This window comes from Tupaia chinensis, unplaced genomic scaffold (assembly GCF_000334495.1).
Source record: "Tupaia chinensis unplaced genomic scaffold, TupChi_1.0 Scaffold143758_1, whole genome shotgun sequence".
Classification (NCBI taxonomy): domain Eukaryota; kingdom Metazoa; phylum Chordata; class Mammalia; order Scandentia; family Tupaiidae; genus Tupaia; species Tupaia belangeri.
Window position 1 is genome coordinate 121,941 of NW_006203607.1, and position 17,390 is coordinate 139,330.

Consider the following 17,390-nt stretch of genomic DNA (forward strand, 5'->3'; position numbering starts at 1 on the left):
AATGTGTCTTGAAGGGCCTTCCAAAGATCAGGAAGAACTTTAGCACACCCTTTACTGTGCCCAATGAAGCGTTGTAATTAACAGTAAGTGGTCAGGGTAAAGGGGAGCGATCGGGGGACTTTTCGGGAAATCTTACCACACACTCAATATGTATGAGGGAGCTATGTAATTCTTTTATAGTAGTATATCGGGGAGTCAGAGGGGGGTAATTTCCCAGCAAGGCTATCACAATCCCGGAGCGAATAGCAGGCAGCCTTGCCAACATGCTAAGTGACCCAAGCTTGTTCCAAGGTTAGGGGGCGTACAGTCGCGGCCTTGCCAACTCACTAAACCGACCGGAAGCGATGCTCAAAGGTCAAGGGACTCAGACAGGTCCTGGAGCCCCACCAGGTTGGACTCCTCCATTATGGCATGACCATTCTTCCTGAGGGGAGATTTCTTACTTTCCATTTCTCTGTCTCTCTGTGTCTCTCTCGTGAGCACGTACTTACCAGCAAAAATCTATCAAAAAAAGGAAAAGATTATCTTATAATATTAATGGAGATCACCTTCAAATTCTATTTATCTAAGCAAAGGTAAACTGGTTTTGCACATTCTTTTCCTTCCTCCCCATTAACCCCACCTCCTTTTTCTGCCTTTTGTCTTTCATATTTTCCAATGAATAAAAGCTCTACTCAATAGATTATTTTTTTAAAGAATTATTTATTTTATTTATTATTTTTAAATTTTGCTATAGAGTATGTATGTTCACCAGAGAAAGACAGAGAAAGGGAGGGAAAATGAGAAAGCAAGGTGCCAGGCCCAGAACCCAAACCACAGTGGACCATGTGGGAGTCCAGCACCTTAACCATCACACCACCTACTGGCCCCAACAGATTCTTCTCTTTAAATAACCAGGGTGTCCCCATTTCTAAGTCAGAATTTAAATTTTAAACAATGCAATCTTCATTACATAAAAATACCTGTGTGTAAGAACCTTTTTTTTTTTTATAAACAGACTACTCCTGCCAACTACGCAGCTGACATGCACTCATGCCCAGGTACAGCCACTTCCTCTGCAGAAGACACTTAATCTTCCATTTAGGCCTCAATTGCTCAAGTAGCACCTCTTTCCTCAACACCCACCTGGTGCCTGGTGTTCTTAGACATATATGTTAATTTTGTGTTAAAAAATAACTCAAATGTGATACCTTTTTATGTTACAGGCATGATGGGGACAAAAAAAGTAATAAAGACATGTACCAAAAAAGAAGAAAAATGAATGAAGTTAAAGAAATCCAGTACATTTTTAATTTTTGAAGACCCATGATCTTTGTAGCTTTCTTAAAATATATTTAACCTATTTTACATCTATTACCTCTCTCTCCCAGTACTCTGCACTGGCTCAATATGCTACTGTTGTTCAATATGTGTTAATTATAGTACTTGCAGTGGTTCTCTGTAATGGAAAATTCTACCATTATCTTTGTTATCTGCTTTCCCAGATTTCCCCTCAGCTGCAGGACATGAAGTAACAAGAATAGGAGTGGTTGGAACCGGCTCCTACACACTTTCACATGAACTTATAGTATGTCACACTACCCATGGGCTGATTGTATTCGAGCTTGAGGAGCCAATACGTACAAATTTATTATAGGGAAAAAATAACGTCAATCATTTGGATTTCAGTATACAGTAATAACCAAATTATTGCTGCAACAGAGAATGTACTCGGAGGCCCAGTCGCAGTGGCATAAGCAGTTGAGGGGATTGCTTTGAGATGCTAGGGTCATAGAGGAAGGCTCCGGGTTAGTGTCCCAGTCTGCCTCAATATACCAGGCATGCCAGTGATCCTGGGAGACTTTCTCTCTCTCTCTTTCTCTCTCTCAATAAATAAAAACAAAAACAAAAAAAGGACATGCTCTGATTAAAACATAAAGGAAAAATATAAATTAGGTAGAAGAAGAGAGAAGGGGAGAAGAAAACACTCCTGTTTCTGCCCCCACAATGCATGGCCAACACCATAGTCCCTTCTCCTCCATCTCTCCTTCCTTTGGAAATTTGGGCATTCATGCAAATGTGCCCAATGTGTTTCTCAAGCTATGAAATTTGGGACTCAAACTATGTGGGTGGTTACATGGGATCTGACTACCCTAACCACCAGGTCATGGTGCAGGCCCAAGGGATGGATATCTTTAAGCAAAATTCAAACACCTTGAGGAAGTAAAGTATACAGTGTATTTTGCATCTTCAAAGAAGTCCAACATGGCTGCCACATAAAGAATGAAAGTAATAGCAATTATTGTTTTTCTAGCTAATACTCACTGAGCATGTATTCAATAAAAACAATGCATTTTAGGGGCCAGCAGGTGGCATGGTGGTTAATGGCGCTGGACTCCCACATGGCCGACTATGGTTCCAGTCCCAGACCTGGCAGTTTGCTCTCTCACTTTCCCTCTCTCTCTCTCTCATTCTGTTCCTATCTGGTCAAATTTAAATAAATAAATAAAGCTAAATATAATAATTCTTTAAAAAAATATATTAAAAATAAATAAATAGATAAATAAAATGTGGTATATCCACACAACAGAATATTATTGACTCATAAAAAGGAATGAAGTAGTATTACATGCTATGACATGGATGGCCCTTGAAAATATTAAGCTAAATGAAAGAAGCCAGACAAAGGTTCATACTGTATGAATCCATTTATATGAAATGTAAAGACAAAGCCACAGAAACAGAAACTAGATCAGTGGTGGCCAGGGACTGGGGAGGGCAGTTGGGAATAACTTTCAATAGGTACAGAGTGTCTTTAAGATGTTATGAAAATGTTCTGAAAATAGTGTTAACAGCTGAAAAATGTATTGAATATGCCAAAACCACTGAGTTTTAGACTTTATAATGGTAAATTTTTCATGTGAATAATACCTCAATTTTTAAAACTTTAAACAATAATATATACCATTATTTAATTTCTGTTTATTGTCTAACTTGCTCTTCTACAATGTAAGCTCCTTAAAGGCAGAAATTTTTGTTCTTTTATCTCCAGAAGATAAGATGGTGCCTGGCACTTTTTTAGGCCCTCTCAAATATTATTAAATTTTATATGATTTATATTTTACCATAATAAAAAAAATTGGATGAGAGACTGAATTTTAGCAACCCCTAATGGGGGCATGGTCATGCCACAATCCCTTCTCCATTTTTCCATCTTGCCATGATTTGGGACACATATGCATACATACCCAGTGTGGTTTTTTTTTTTTTTTTTTGCTTGCTTGTTTCTTTTAGGGGTTTTTGCCTTAGGGTGCGTGCATTCACCAGAGAGACAGAGACAATGAGAGGGAAAATGAGAAATCACTCTCCAGGGGAGATGGCCACACCACAATTGCTTCTCCTCCATTCTCCTTCTGAGATCTTGGGCATACATGCACACACACCCAGCATGAGTTTCAAGCTACTGGGTCAGGAATCAAACCATGGTCGGCTATGTGGGGGTCCAGCAACGTAAGTATTATGCCATTCGCGGGCCATCTCCATAGTGTTTTAGAGCCACTGGAACAGGACTCAAATTGCCATCAGCCATATGGGATCCAGCTCCTGTAACCATTAGGCTACCAGCCAGTCCGGGACCCTTCTGCTCTCACAGATTGCTTTACTCACACTTGCCTGTGCACATTGCTCACTCATTTCCTCCTGCTCAAATTCTACATTTCAACTTAAGTTTTCTCTTCTTCTAATAAAGCCTTCATGGTAGAGCTGGCCCTTTCCTCCTTTAGGTTCAGACAGGTCTCTGGGCATGTCTGCCACACAGCCATCACTCTGCAATGCGACTGTCTCTACTGTCTGCACAGTTGAGTTCCTTGAGAGCAGTGATTAAGGCTGTTCATTTCTATTTCACAGTCCCTATATCATAGCAATCACTCACGCAGGCTACTCTTCTCACCCCAGCGGTGCTACGCTATTTAAATATACCATCTGGGTATCCTAATGAGGTCCTTGTTCATAGCAGGAAGACTGCCTTCTGCTCTGCCTGTCCCTTCTGAGTCCCTCCTATGCACCAGGCACTGTCATAAGCCTTACGGAGATGCTCGGGACCTGATACCCACACCTGAGTAGCTCACAGTCCAATAAAGGGAACAGACACAAAACCTCTAACCATTATAAAGTGTGGCACTATGCTAGAGGGAAGAAAGGACAATTAATTCTGCCTGGAAGAGAGGGTTGGGAGATAAAGGATGTGGATAGAAAAGAAAGGTTATCTGGAGCTGGCCTGGAAAAGCAAGCCGAAGTTCATCTGGCATGCAGGGGAAGATGGCATTCCCAGCAAAGGGAAGAGAGCAGACATCTAAAGAGAGGAAAACACAGTCTATCTGGTGAATGAGAGGTCACATGGAACAGATTATGAAGAGCTCACGGGGACAGAGAAGGTTGCAAAGAAAGACTGAGGCTGTTTGTGCTGGGCCTTCAATGCCACAGTGAGGAATATGGATTTTGGCTAATAGTCAACACAAGATCTTGGAAAGGCTTTTTATCAAAAGAGTGACAAGAACAGATCTAAGTTTCAGAAAAATTACTTAAAAAAAAAAAAAGGCAGTGGAGTGAGGAAAACCAATCGGAGTCAAATCAGGTGTGCTATAACAGTACAAAGAAGAGATGACAAAGGCAGTGGGGACAGAGAGAACGGCACTGGAAGCTCCTCAAGGAGGAGCTTTTTTGTGAGTGTCTTCTAGACCGGTGCAGTCCTCGAGGACTGATGCCCCAGGAAGCCCAGGAGGGTGGCACTGACCCCGGTGGCCTCGTGTGCTCTTCACCACGACCGGGTAGCCCAGGGGCTCAGCTTCATCAATCATCTTTGAAAAGTCTTCATGCCCACCTGCCAAGAAAAAGAGAAAGTCAGTGAAGGTAAGGCTGATGGCCAGGCAGGGGTGACCCCAGCACTGCCCCTTCTGTGGGAATTCTCGCGAGGCTTCATGTCTCAATTCAAACCCCTTCAATCCAACAGATGCGCATCACGTGCCTGTAGTGTGAAAAGTGGAGCTGAAAGGTAAGGAGACCAGCATTTATCAAGTACCTTCTACGTAGCAAAGGCTTCAGATGCTCTCATCCACGTAAGCCTCCTAACAGTCGTATAGGCAGAAGGGATTGCAGTGGGGCCATCCCTCCAGAGGCGTGATTTCTCACTTTCCCTTTACAATGGCTGTGGTAGGCAGGATTCTGAGATGGCTCCCAAGATTCCTGCCCCTTGATTTATACACCCTGTATAATCCCCTCTCTGGCATGGGGGGTTGGGAGAGCAATGAATATGATGGGATCATTTAAAAGAGATGGTCTTTGGTGGGCCTAACCTAATCAGGTGAGCCCTTTAAAAAAGGTGAGGCATCAGGAAGACCCTTCTGGTGGCCTTGGAAGGACCAAACCGCTATCTTGTGGAAAAGGTCACGTGGCAAGAAATGGAGAGCAACCTCTAGGTAAGCTAAGAACAAGCCCCTATTGATGGCTGGCAAGGAAATGGGGACCCCAGTCCTACAACTGCGGAGAACCAAATGCCACCAACCTGTCAGCTTGGAAGACGACCCTGAACCTCAGAGGAAGCCATGGCTGCAGCCAACACCTTGATTTCAGCCTTGTGAGACCCAAGTGGAAACCCTGTTATTCTGTGCCTGGACTTTTATGTACGCAGACTATGTGAAAATATATGGGTATCATTTTAAGTTGCTCAGGTATTTATTTGTTTGTTTGTTTGTTTAAGGTTTTTGCCATAGGGTGCATACACTCACCAGAGGGAGAGAGACACAGAGAGGGAAAGTGAGAAATCACCCTGGGGGATGGCCATGTTGCAATCTCTTCTCCACTCTCTTCCTAGGATTTTCAGCATGCACACATGAATGCACATGCGCCTGGAATGACCTTCAAGCCTCTAGATAAGGGACTTGAACTGTAATCAACCATAGGGGAGTCCAGTGCCTTAACCACCATGCCACCTGCTGACCCCAAGTTGCTCAAGTTTCAGTACTTAGTTACGTGATAATAGAAAATCAATGGCCAAAGAAAGCCTGGTGATTTGTCTCAACCAAAGTTATGATATGACTACTCTAAAGTCTGAATGGGTTTTACTATACCCTTTAAATCTTAATTTTCATGCAGTTGTTTTTTGTTGTTGTTGTTTGTTTGTTTCCTCAAAGGCAAGTCACTTACCAGAGAGAGAGAGAAAAAGGAGAAATCATGCTCGCATGCCCCCATGGGTAATGTTAATTCTGCAATCTCTTCTCTATTTCTCTCTCCTCTCCAAATTTTGGGTTTACATGTACATGCACCCTGAGTATTTGTCAAATCTCTGGGGCCAGGATGAGACTTGTGTAGTCAGTCATGCAAGATCTGGCTGTATTAGCCACCAAGCCACAGAATTAGCCCTAAGCCTTAATTTTAAAAATATGAATAATGTACATAAAAATATTTTCAAATTGTTTTACAAACATCCTTGATTTCCTGTACATACTTAGACCAATGTCTAAGTATGTAGCATAACATTTTCTTAATAACTTAGAAGCAATGTCATGCATGAACATTTAATGACTTTACCATAACACTTTTAGGGACGACACATACTCTATTCATGGCACGAAACTAGAGCATTTTATGGCTTTGAGACCTGATTTTTATGGTTTCCTACATTTCTTGCAATCAGGATGCCAACTATACTTCTTACCACTCAGTAAGAAGTAGCTTCTCTTCCCACTTCTCTTTGCTATGGGCTTAAAAGGACAAATAACTTCCAGGATGATTTTTCCAGCAAAGTAAACGCTAGGTTCTGGATAAGCATGCTGGAGTTTAAGTTGCTAAGAAGTTTTTTGGTTTACTGCCCAGCTGCCTCAAGTGTGTGACAGATGCATTTTGTAGGTACAGTGCTGTTTTCTATTGCTGCTGTAACTGTCAACTTGGTGGTTGACTGTTAAACAACATAGATCTATGTGTGGACTTCTGTAAGTTCATGGAAAAATGGAATTGAAGTGTAAGTTGATTTTAGTATCCCTCCCATATTGAAATCCATGCATAATTTTTTTCCGTAATACAAATGTTCTGCAAACTTTTTGAAAACCCTATGTATTGTCTTCCAGTTCTGTAGTTTGGAATCCAACACAGGTCTCACTGGGCGAACATCGAGGTGTGAGCTGGCTGCATTCTCTTCTGGAGGCTCCAGAGGAAAATCCATTTCCTTGCCTTTCCCAGCACCTAGGGGCTGCCTACAGCCCTTGCTGAAATCATCTCTCCCCCGCAGCCGCTCACTCCTCACCCACCAATCTGCTTCTTCCCTTCCATGTTTCTAGGCTCAGTGAATGTTTTGCATCTGGTTCCAAATTAGAAACCAAAGTCCCTCTTGACTCCTCTCCCTACTACCCATATCCAATCAGTCATAGTCTATGATTTCTTTTTCTTTCTTTTTTCTTAAATTTGCCAGAGGATATATGCATTCAATTAGAGGGAGACAGGGAAAGTGAGAAGGTATCCCTTCTCCTCCATCTCTCCCTCCTTTCAGGATTCTGGACATGCACGCATATGCGCCCAGCATATTTTTCAAGTCTCTGGGCCGAGGACTCAAACTGTTGGCCGTGTGGGATCTGACCATCTTAACCACCAGCAGCTGGCCCATGTCCTATTACTTCTCTGTTCTTCACAATCCCTAAATTTGTTCACTTGTCTTTATTCTCACTTGGATTGTCTAAGGCACCTACTACTACTTATCCTGCTCTACCCTTCCCCCCTCCAGTTCCTTCTTCACACTGTAATCACAGTGACCCCCTGATCTACATACAACTTTGATCAGGCCTCTTTCCTGAGTACAGCCCTCTGCTGACCTCCTGTGGGTCTCAGGACTAACCTTTCCTTCATATGCTGTTTATGGCTCCTTATTATCTTTCCAGACTCATCTCTCAACAATGTCTCCCTTAACATTCTGCAACTCACTCACAATACCACAAATATGAAGGAACTTCAAAACTTCATGGAAGGCCAGCCCTGCAGCCAGATCTCTTATGGCTGACTGTGGTCTTAATCCCACCCCCAGTAGCTTGAAAAACATGACAGGTATGTGGTTGTATGTGCCCCAAATCCTGATGAATGAGAAATGAAAGGGTCTCTGGTGAGCACATATGCCCTCTGGCAATAAATTTTTTAAAAGGCTCATGGAATTGGGACCAGCATTTAGCGTAATGGCTATGTCGCTGGACTTCCATGTAGTCGACCGTGGTTTGAGTCCTGGACCCGGTGGCTTAGACTCATGCCAAGCACATGTGCGTGCCCAAGATCCCAAGAGGAGAATGGAGGAGAGGGGATTGCGGCGTGGCCATCCCCCCTGGGGGGTGATTTCTCGCTTTCTGTTTCTCTGTCTCTCTCTGTCTGTCTGGTGAGCGCACACACCCTATAGCAAAAACCTCTCCAAAAAAAAAGCTCATGGAATTAAAGTATGAGTTTATTTTCATGCAAAGAAAACCTTGAAATCCATGCATAGGCTTTTCATTCTTTCCTATAAACTTTTAGAAGACTCCCTGGAGGTCATGTTCTCTCTTACCTTATGGTCTGTCTATAATCTGCTCTCTGCTTAAACTTGGCTCTCAACCTTCTTATTAGCTGGACAACCTCAGCTTAGTTTAGGTGTTGTGATTTTTAGGAAGCCTTCCCCAATGTCTTCTAAACTGCAGCAGGAGCTCCCTGATATAGTCTTACATCACCATGCACTAACTGATCACAACTGTTATTACACATACCTGTTTACTTGTCTCCTGCCTCTGGTGAATTGGGAATGGCTAGAGGGCAGGACTCTTACTGCTTCCCATACCAATACCTACCATGGTGACTGGCACACAGTGTGGACCAGACACATTTAATGAATAACTTCCAGAGAGAAAAAGGCAAAAATATTCTAAACAGAGGAAACAGCCAATATAGACTCCAGATGTTGAATCACCTAAGATGAACAGATTCACAGTGAAAAGCAACAAGAGATACCAGAAAGCTCTGGGGAGAGAAGACAAGAAATACAGGTGGTTTGGTGAGATAAATCCCAACCGCGTTTCAAGGAGACTCACCATAGGAGAAGGTGTCTGGCATGGGGACCCCGTGACCAGCCAGTTCTTGGAATGTCCAGAATTTGTTGATGCAGTTTAGGATACTCTGTGGGCGGTTGACCAGGCGGCAGCCCAGTTTCTCCAGGTGTCTCAGGACAGTGATGTCACTGTCTGACTGCACAGAGGGTGTGGGTACCCGCACGAGCACCACATCTGGGAAGGTGGTGAGGGCCTTCTGGTTCAACTGGAGGCCTGCAATCCAAGGACACAAGTCAGTGCTTTGCTGGCCACTGGGTAGTCCACTAGAAGAACTGGTTCCACATACTCCTCAAGACTGAATCTAGCAGGAACAAAGCCTCAGAAACAGCCAGCTGCACACCCTGGTATAATAGGAAACGTGACAGTCAACCCTGTACTTCAAACAAATGGGCAGACCATGATGATGAAGAAACACAAAGGTGTGGACAAAAAAAAAAAAAAAACCAAAGCAGTATATCTAGAATAACTCAAAATAACCCAACCCAAGTTAGAAGAATCCACAGGAGATGTATAGTCCAGCATTTTCCTTCCACACAGGACTAGGGCTGCTCAGAGTGTAGTGGCTTAGGAGGCTGAAGACAATGAAAAGAAAATAGTGTAGCTCACTTCAGGAATCTCTACCCCCTTCCATGACTATGGGCAGACCATGATGATGAAGAAACACAAAGGTGTGGGCAAAAAAAAAAAAAAAAAACCAAAGCAGTATATCTAGAATAACTCAAAATAACCCAACCCAAGTTAGAAGAATCCACAGGAGATGTATAGTCCAGCATTTTCCTTCCACACAGGACTAGGGCTGCTCAGAGTGTAGTGGCTTAGGAGGCTGAAGACAATGAAAAGAAAATAGTGTAGCTCACTTCAGGAATCTCTACCCCCTTCCATGACTTAACCTTAAAAAGTCTCTCTAACTGGAGCAATACACAACCATTTAAATTATTTTAATGAATATAACACATGCACAAATGTTAATATTAAGTGAAAAAATAGATACAAAATTATTAAGAATGCATTATGATGTCAACTCTATAAACAAACATAAGCTGGAAAACTCTAGAAAGGAAGAGACCAACATTAGTGGGTAATGGGATTATGGATCATTTCCTTTTATATTTTATACTTTCCTGTATTTTCCAAAATTTCTCTAAATACATATTACCTTTATAACAAAAAACTTGAAAAAAATCCATCCACTAAATATCGACTCAATTCAATATGAAACAAAACCAGAACACATGCAAAGACAACTGCTTTATAGAGTGAAAAGATCTAAAGCTACATTTTACTGAGTTAATTAGGAGTGTTAGCTTGAAGTGAAGACTCAAGAACACGAGCAGTCTTCAAGCCTGAAGTGCTTCTGTGCAGAATTACTTGGCTTCTCCTCCATGACCCCAAGAGACAGGCTACCCGAAGGAGTGTTATTGTGTCTGCTCAATACCGTAACCTCAGCCCTAAACACTGTCTGGTGCATGGGAGGTGAACTGAACAGAAGCTACAGGGAGACAGATTTGGGTCCAACAAAAGGGACACTTTTCCATTCCTTAGAATGCAATGGGCAGAGGCTCACTGGTCACTTCAGGATGATCCAGAGGGAATGTAAGAGTCAAAGGACTCACAGCAACTTGCGGAGTCCCTGTTGGCCCTGACGGCCTGTGGTTTGTACTATGCTAAGAAGTTGCCTAGGCATCTCTGTTACACCCAGCATCTGGGGATGGAAGGAGAGAGATGGGAAATGGGATGGGATTAGAAGTGAGTTCAAGGAAGTCCTTGGTCTGTCTTAACAAACATTAGAGGAGTCTTTTAAATACTCTGAAGATTTAAAAAATCTTTAAAACATTATCTATGAAAGCACCTTAAACGCTTTAACCTAAAACATCTTCTGGTTCCTAAATCATATAATACTGTACCATCACATAATTCCTAGAAAAAAGAGGAACTAATGAAGTTATAATTTCCTCAATCAGGGGATAGTGTCAATATAAGGTTCTAAGGTGAGAAAGAAGAAAAACAAAACAAACAATAACAAACTAACAATAAAAGCCACAAAACTACTATGTGGCTCTAACTTGCACACTTCCCCCTATTCTAGGAGATGTTTTACCACTTTTTAACAGAGGGAAGGGTAGTTGTGATCATGAGACATAGTTTTCAGGACTTCTGCTAACAGTGTGAAGCCAGGAAACTGGAATATAATTCTCAGGGATGATTTACAAAGAGCATCTGGGTCATCTTACTGTGCCATCAAAAAACAGTAACATTTATTTATGTTTCTACTGTTCTTTGAAAAAATTCCTTTGAGCCCCTGGGAAAAATCATGTGGGGAGGGTTTGTAATGACAAATAACCCTCTGTAATAACCTCAAGATTGCTAGAAGAAAGGATTCAGTTGGTAAAAACGGTGAGTAAATACAGACCACCCAGGACATTACAGTACGAGTTACTGTGTGTGAAAGTGCTCTGAGAACTTCAATGTGCCGCACATCCGAAAGGTACTGGCATGTCACCACACAGACATTCCACTAAGCAAGGTAGGACAATTCATGAAAACTTTACCACCTGATGAGAAAAATGACTTTGCAACAGAAAGTGACCTAGAGAAACGAGAAGCAGCAAAAACATCTAGCTATCAAATCCCAACGTAAGACCACAGACAAACAATTAAAACTTCCCAATGGGCAGAAAAGAACTCAGTCATTTCGGGAAATACCACAAGTGGACAAAGACAGCTCAGCCTCCACAAGCAGAGTCACATAAACCTAGAAGTCTTACCAGGACTTCATCTCTCTTCTCCAAAGGCAAATCTTTGGGCCTGGCTCATTCCAACTGAAGCCTTTAATAAATGAAGAATGGAATGTGTTAAAGGGTAGCGGAAAAGGCTCTACCAAGCAGTTAAGACAGGTCTGGTGTCTGTCTCTGTGCTGGTGCCCCGTCCTGTGCAGACAGGGACATGATGGGCTTATGGATACATCTGCAAGACTAATGGCATCTTTGCCCAGTAATGCAGTTCTGACTCTGCTATGGGCAACCTCACCTGCCCCTGCTCTTTCCCATGGCCTTCATCGTCATTCTTCTAGTAGGAGATGAGAGGTTGCGACTCCTAGTGGTGCCAGGGGGAGCTACATGGCAGTTCCACATAACCGTGGCCAGGCACAAACGGGTTTAAGGCTAGCCTTTGGCAAACTTGTCTGTCATTTCTGAGACTTTTAACTATTTGAGTTATCTCCACCCTCTACTTCCACTTACATCTTCCGTTAGGAAAGGATCTGATAAAGTTAATACATGTGGGGATCAGCAGTTGGCGTAATGGCTATGTCGCTGGACTCCTATGTAGTCAACCACAGTTTGAGTCCCGGACCCAGTGGCTTAAACTCACGCCAGGCACCTGTGCGTGCGCGCCCAAGATCCCAAGAGGAGAATGGAGGAGAAGGGATTGCACCTTGGCCATCTCCCCTGGGGGGGAGTGTGTGTGTGTGATTTCTTGCTTTCTGTCTCTCTGTCTCTGTCTTTCTGGCAAGTGCATCGCTAGACTCCTATGTAGCCAACCACAGTTTGAGTCCCGGACCCAGTGGCTTAAACTCACGCCAGGCACCTGTGCGTGCGCGCCCAAGATCCCAAGAGGAGAATGGAGGAGAAGGGATTGCACCTTGGCCATCTCCCCTGGGGGGGAGTGTGTGTGTGTGATTTCTTGCTTTCTGTCTCTCTGTCTCTGTCTTTCTGGCAAGTGCACACTCCCAATAGCAAAAACCTCTCCAAAACAAAACAAAAAAACCAAAAAGCTAATCCATGTGGAGCTGAATGTGTCACCTTTCCTGGGATCCTTAACACCTGTGCTGCAATCTACAGACTTCAAGTCAAAGGAATGAAGGAAACCTCACTTAAGGGTACAGGGCGTCAGGGAGGAGAGAGTTCTGCTCGGTATCAGCAAATAAAAAGAAAGGCCTCAGCAATGAAAGGCCTCTCCCTCCAATAAGAAGAAATTTCATCTGAGTATGTGCCCTCATTAGGCATTACTTAACCTGGAGCATGATCTTAATCTGGGGTGAGGGGGGAGCTAAATTACTTCTGAGCTACTTGGGGTCTCTCAGACTCCGGGATTGGGCTTGAGATTTACTATGTTTAGTCTCAAGTTACTTTTTAAAAAAACGAAGATGATCGCTCTGTCCCAAGGCAAGTCAATAAAATAGTAATGGAAGAAAGTTCAAACCGTAAACTAGTTAGTATGGTGACCTAAAGCCAACCTAGTCCAATTTTTAAAATCACAGGAATATTCTCTCCATGCTACTGTCCTTTAAAAAATTATTCTAAATTTAAAAATATTCTAAAAATAATATTCTACTTTCATGGATATAATAATCTACTTTCTTAACTGCGTTCTAATTTCTTTTTGAACTCTCTTTGTATTTAGAAATATTTTAATGTACTTAAAACCAAGAGAAAAACCAAAGATAACTTTTCCCAAAGACCTGGGCCTATTTTTTTTTCTAACTCATATATCAGGTTAGATTCTACAAAATTATACTTTTGTATTGGTAGATGCAATGCCAAAGTGATGCACTTTAGAACAAAGATATTTAGAAATAGCAAATCGTTATTGAAAGTAGAGTTCTAAAACTTGAAAATCATTCTCAATCATACCAACAGAGATAAGTAGACACAATGATAATAAAAGACACAATAATTCAGATTTGAATTCAAGCAGTTTTTTAAAAGTTTATATTTAATCACTGCACCACTTTACAGAATACAAAATGGGTTTTCCCAGCATGAATACAGTGCATATCAAGTAGTATTTTTATTGAGCATCTGTTGTGTTTTAAGTACTTTGTTGAGAACTTTCACATATATTATTTCATTTAAATTAAATGTGTCTTATACAAATCCATAGAATAGACCTGACTGTAAATGTCTTTGCATTTACCCAAAACTGAAGTATAATGGGTTACCCCACCCTCTCAACCTGTGTGCACACAAGTACCCCTGGTTTTGCAAAACAAAACTTGAACACTAAACTGCTAGGGAAAAGAAGCCTCCACATACTACACAAATCACAGAAAGAAGAAAACAGCAGGACACGGCAGCCAGAGAGAGAAAAAAATCTTCCCTTATGGGGCTGTCAGGTGGCGTGGTGATTAAGAGCTCTAGACTCTCACATGGCTGACTGTGGTTCGAATCCTGGACCTGGAAGCTTGCTTTCTCGCTTTCCCTCTCTTCCTCTCACACTGTCCCTCTCTGATCAAATTAAATAAAGTTAAATAAAAATAATTCTTAAAAAATAAACTTATGATGCTTTTCCTCTTTTTACTTTTTTTCCCCCAAGATTTTTTGTCATTGAGTGTATGGACTCGTTTCCTAGAGACAGACTGGGAAAGTAAGAAATCACACCCAGGAGAAGATGGCCAAGTCACAATTCCTTCTTCTCTGGTCTCCCCTCAGGATTTTGGGCATGCATACACATGCACCCAGTGTAATTTTTTTTTTTTTTTGAGGTTTTTGCTATAGGGCACGTGTGCTCACCAGAGAGACAGAGAGACAGAAAGTGAGAAATCACCCCCCAGGGGGGATGGCCATGCCACAATCCCTTCTCCTTCATTCTCCTCTGGGGATCTTGGGCATGCACGCACATGCGCCTGGTGTTGAGTTTAAGCTGCCAGGTCCAGGACTTGAACCACGGTCTACTACATGGAAGTTCAGCAACATAGCCATTATGCTAACTGCTGGTCCCCCATCGCCCAGTGTAATTTTTGAGCGACCAGGTCTGGGACTCAAACCACAGTCATGTGGGAGTCCACAGCCTTAACCACTACTATTGGACCTCATCTATGACACTTTTAAAATAAAAAAAAGATTTATTTATCATCATTATCCTTTAATTTAATCAGAGAGAGATGGAGAGGGAAAGTGAGAAAGCAAGTCACCAAGTCTAGGACTTGAACCAGGGTTGGCCATGAGGGAATCCAGTGCCCCATCCACCAAGTCACCTGACAGCCCTCCCATGACACCTTGAAAAGCCATGACATTTTATTAGAATCATGTAACAGTGGCTGATAGTGAAGCTCTAAAGCTGCCAGAAAGGAAGCTACAATATAAAGTGGATTAACCACTGAGTGCTTCGGTTTCTCTGTGTTACGAGGAAGATGTGTCATCCAGACACGATCAGGCTCATCTCATTCTCTAGCTTTTTCCTTCACTTCATTCTGCCTCACCCCTAGCATTTTCTCATAAGGAAGTTATTTTTACTCTGAGTAAGCAAATGCTATCACCATTGCTCCTTCCCTTTGACAGTTCTTTGTTACAATGGCCGAAGAAGTCTCACCTCCACCTCATTAAAACCCACAGTTATTTATGTGGCCACTTGCTCTTTCCACCAACTGCTCTTTAAAATCATTTAATTCAGTTCAACTTTTACTGAATTACTGGGATGAGTCAGACACACTATAAAACAGCAATATAGGGATGAACCAAGAAATCTCTGCCCACCAAGAGCTTGTTGTCCCCTAATGAAGACAGAGAGAGACGCAATTCATTCATTCATTCATTCAACACACACATAGTCAGTGAGTATTTAGCACCTACACTGAGCCAAGCTCAGTAGTAAAAGTTTGAGTTTGCCAAAGAGCACACCCCAAGACAAAGATTTCAGTGCAAGTAGCCTACTGGGTGGTAACTTCAGCATTCAACACACACTTACTGTTTCACATAGTCAGTGAGTATTTAGCACCTACACTGAGCCAAGCTCAGTAGTAAAAGTTTGAGTTTGCCAAAGAGCACACCCCAAGACAAAGATTTCAGTGCAAGTAGCCTACTGGGTGGTAACTTCAGGAAATATTGGTAGTGGGAGTAGAGGAGGGATGCAGCAAATAAAGGGTGTGCTATCAGTAAGTTATCACCGCGGGCAACTGGAACTGAATCCTGCTGAGAAACTGGTGGGAACGGTTAGTACACACACCTCCCACCTGATGGGTGAGGGGACTGGAGATTTAGAACCTCTAGATACCAGCTTGGTCTGGTTGAGGCTGCTCTAGGGGCCTTTCTGGCTTGCCATGGATGTGTGGGCAAAGTGGGCTTGCGTGACCAGAGAGAGCCACCAGAGGTGCAGGTGCTGGTCGTTCAGAAGCCCCCATGCAGTCAAATGGTCAGGGCCAACGGGACATGGGTGGGCCCTGACAGCTTAAGGACATGGGGGGCCAGGAGAATATGAAACAGACAATATCCTTGGAATTTAAGAAGACCATACACAAGTTTCTAATGCCATTAGTGCTCTCATACCACGGTATCAGACAGTTATTAGGGGCCAGTGGGATGGCATGGTGGTTGGGTTGTAGGACTCCCATGTGGCCAACCACGATTCACGTCGCAGATACGGCAGCTTGAAACTCATGCCAGGCATGTGTGCATGCATGCCCAGAATCCCAGGAAGAGAGGAGAGGAAAGGTTAGGAGAGGAGAAGAAAGGAGAGGGGATGGCTGCGTAGCCATCCTTCCTGGGGGGGTGTGTGCGTGGTTTTTCGCTTTCTGTCTCTCCAATAAGTACATGTGCCCTATAGAAAAAATATCTAAATAAATAAATAAACAAATGAACAGTTATAAGTCTTATCTGAGCAGGGGGTGGGGAAAGGAGCAACGACTACCCCACAACGTGCTAAGTGCTCTCGCAGTCCTACCTCTCAGGGCTCAGTGACAGTGAAAGAGAATGGAACAGCGGTTGGTTATCTCTGCCCAGGCAGAGAAAAATCAAGGAAAGTTTCCGAAAGGAGATGATGACTCACAGTGCCCCTGGGCTCTGAAGAAACGTGTAAAACTGATGAACACATCATGTCCCGCTCAGAAACAAATCGATGCTAAAGGCGTGGCATCTTATAAGCACCACATTCGGGCTAAAATAAATACTTGGAAAAGCAATTAAGGAAGTTGAGGTGACATGAAAGGCAATTATGGTCAAGTGAATAAAGAACTGGTCTTCAAATAAGAAACCTGATTTAATTCCTCACCATCACTTGGCCTGGCAAGTCACAAAAATCTCTCTGGGTCTCAGCTTCCTCTTCCATAAAATGGAAAGGTCCTAGAACCTGACCCGCCACCATCTCACCAACATGCTCTTTCCTGTGACTCTCAGCAAGTTCTTCATCCCTCTTCACATGAATCAACCAAGACACCAGTCCACAGCCATGTTAATTTCCCTGGGCAGTACACCCCTTACAGCTCGAACAGGGCCTTTTTCCAATCCCACCTTCCACTCCCATCTCCACTGTGCCCTCTAGAGCCCAATCAATGGGCAGCAGATCCTCTTACCCCGACCTCTTGAAATAGAC

At 42.9% G+C, this 17,390-nt stretch overlaps 1 protein-coding gene across 2 annotated transcripts in view; it reads right to left on the bottom strand.

Moving 5' to 3' along the window:
• Nucleotides 1–17,390, bottom strand: part of RIMKLA (ribosomal modification protein rimK like family member A) — a 45,903-nt gene that overhangs the window by 20,390 nt on the left and 8,123 nt on the right. For both annotated transcript variants that reach the window (XR_336905.3, XM_006164911.3), the window contains exons 2-3: nucleotides 9,069–9,299; nucleotides 4,772–4,858 (exon numbers count right to left, since the gene is read on the bottom strand). Coding sequence is in view for 1 of the 2 variants with exons in the window: in XM_006164911.3 (XP_006164973.1) it covers nucleotides 4,772–4,858; nucleotides 9,069–9,299 (318 nt within the window). In the remaining variant the exon portion in view is untranslated. The remainder of the gene's footprint in view (nucleotides 1–4,771; nucleotides 4,859–9,068; nucleotides 9,300–17,390) is intronic.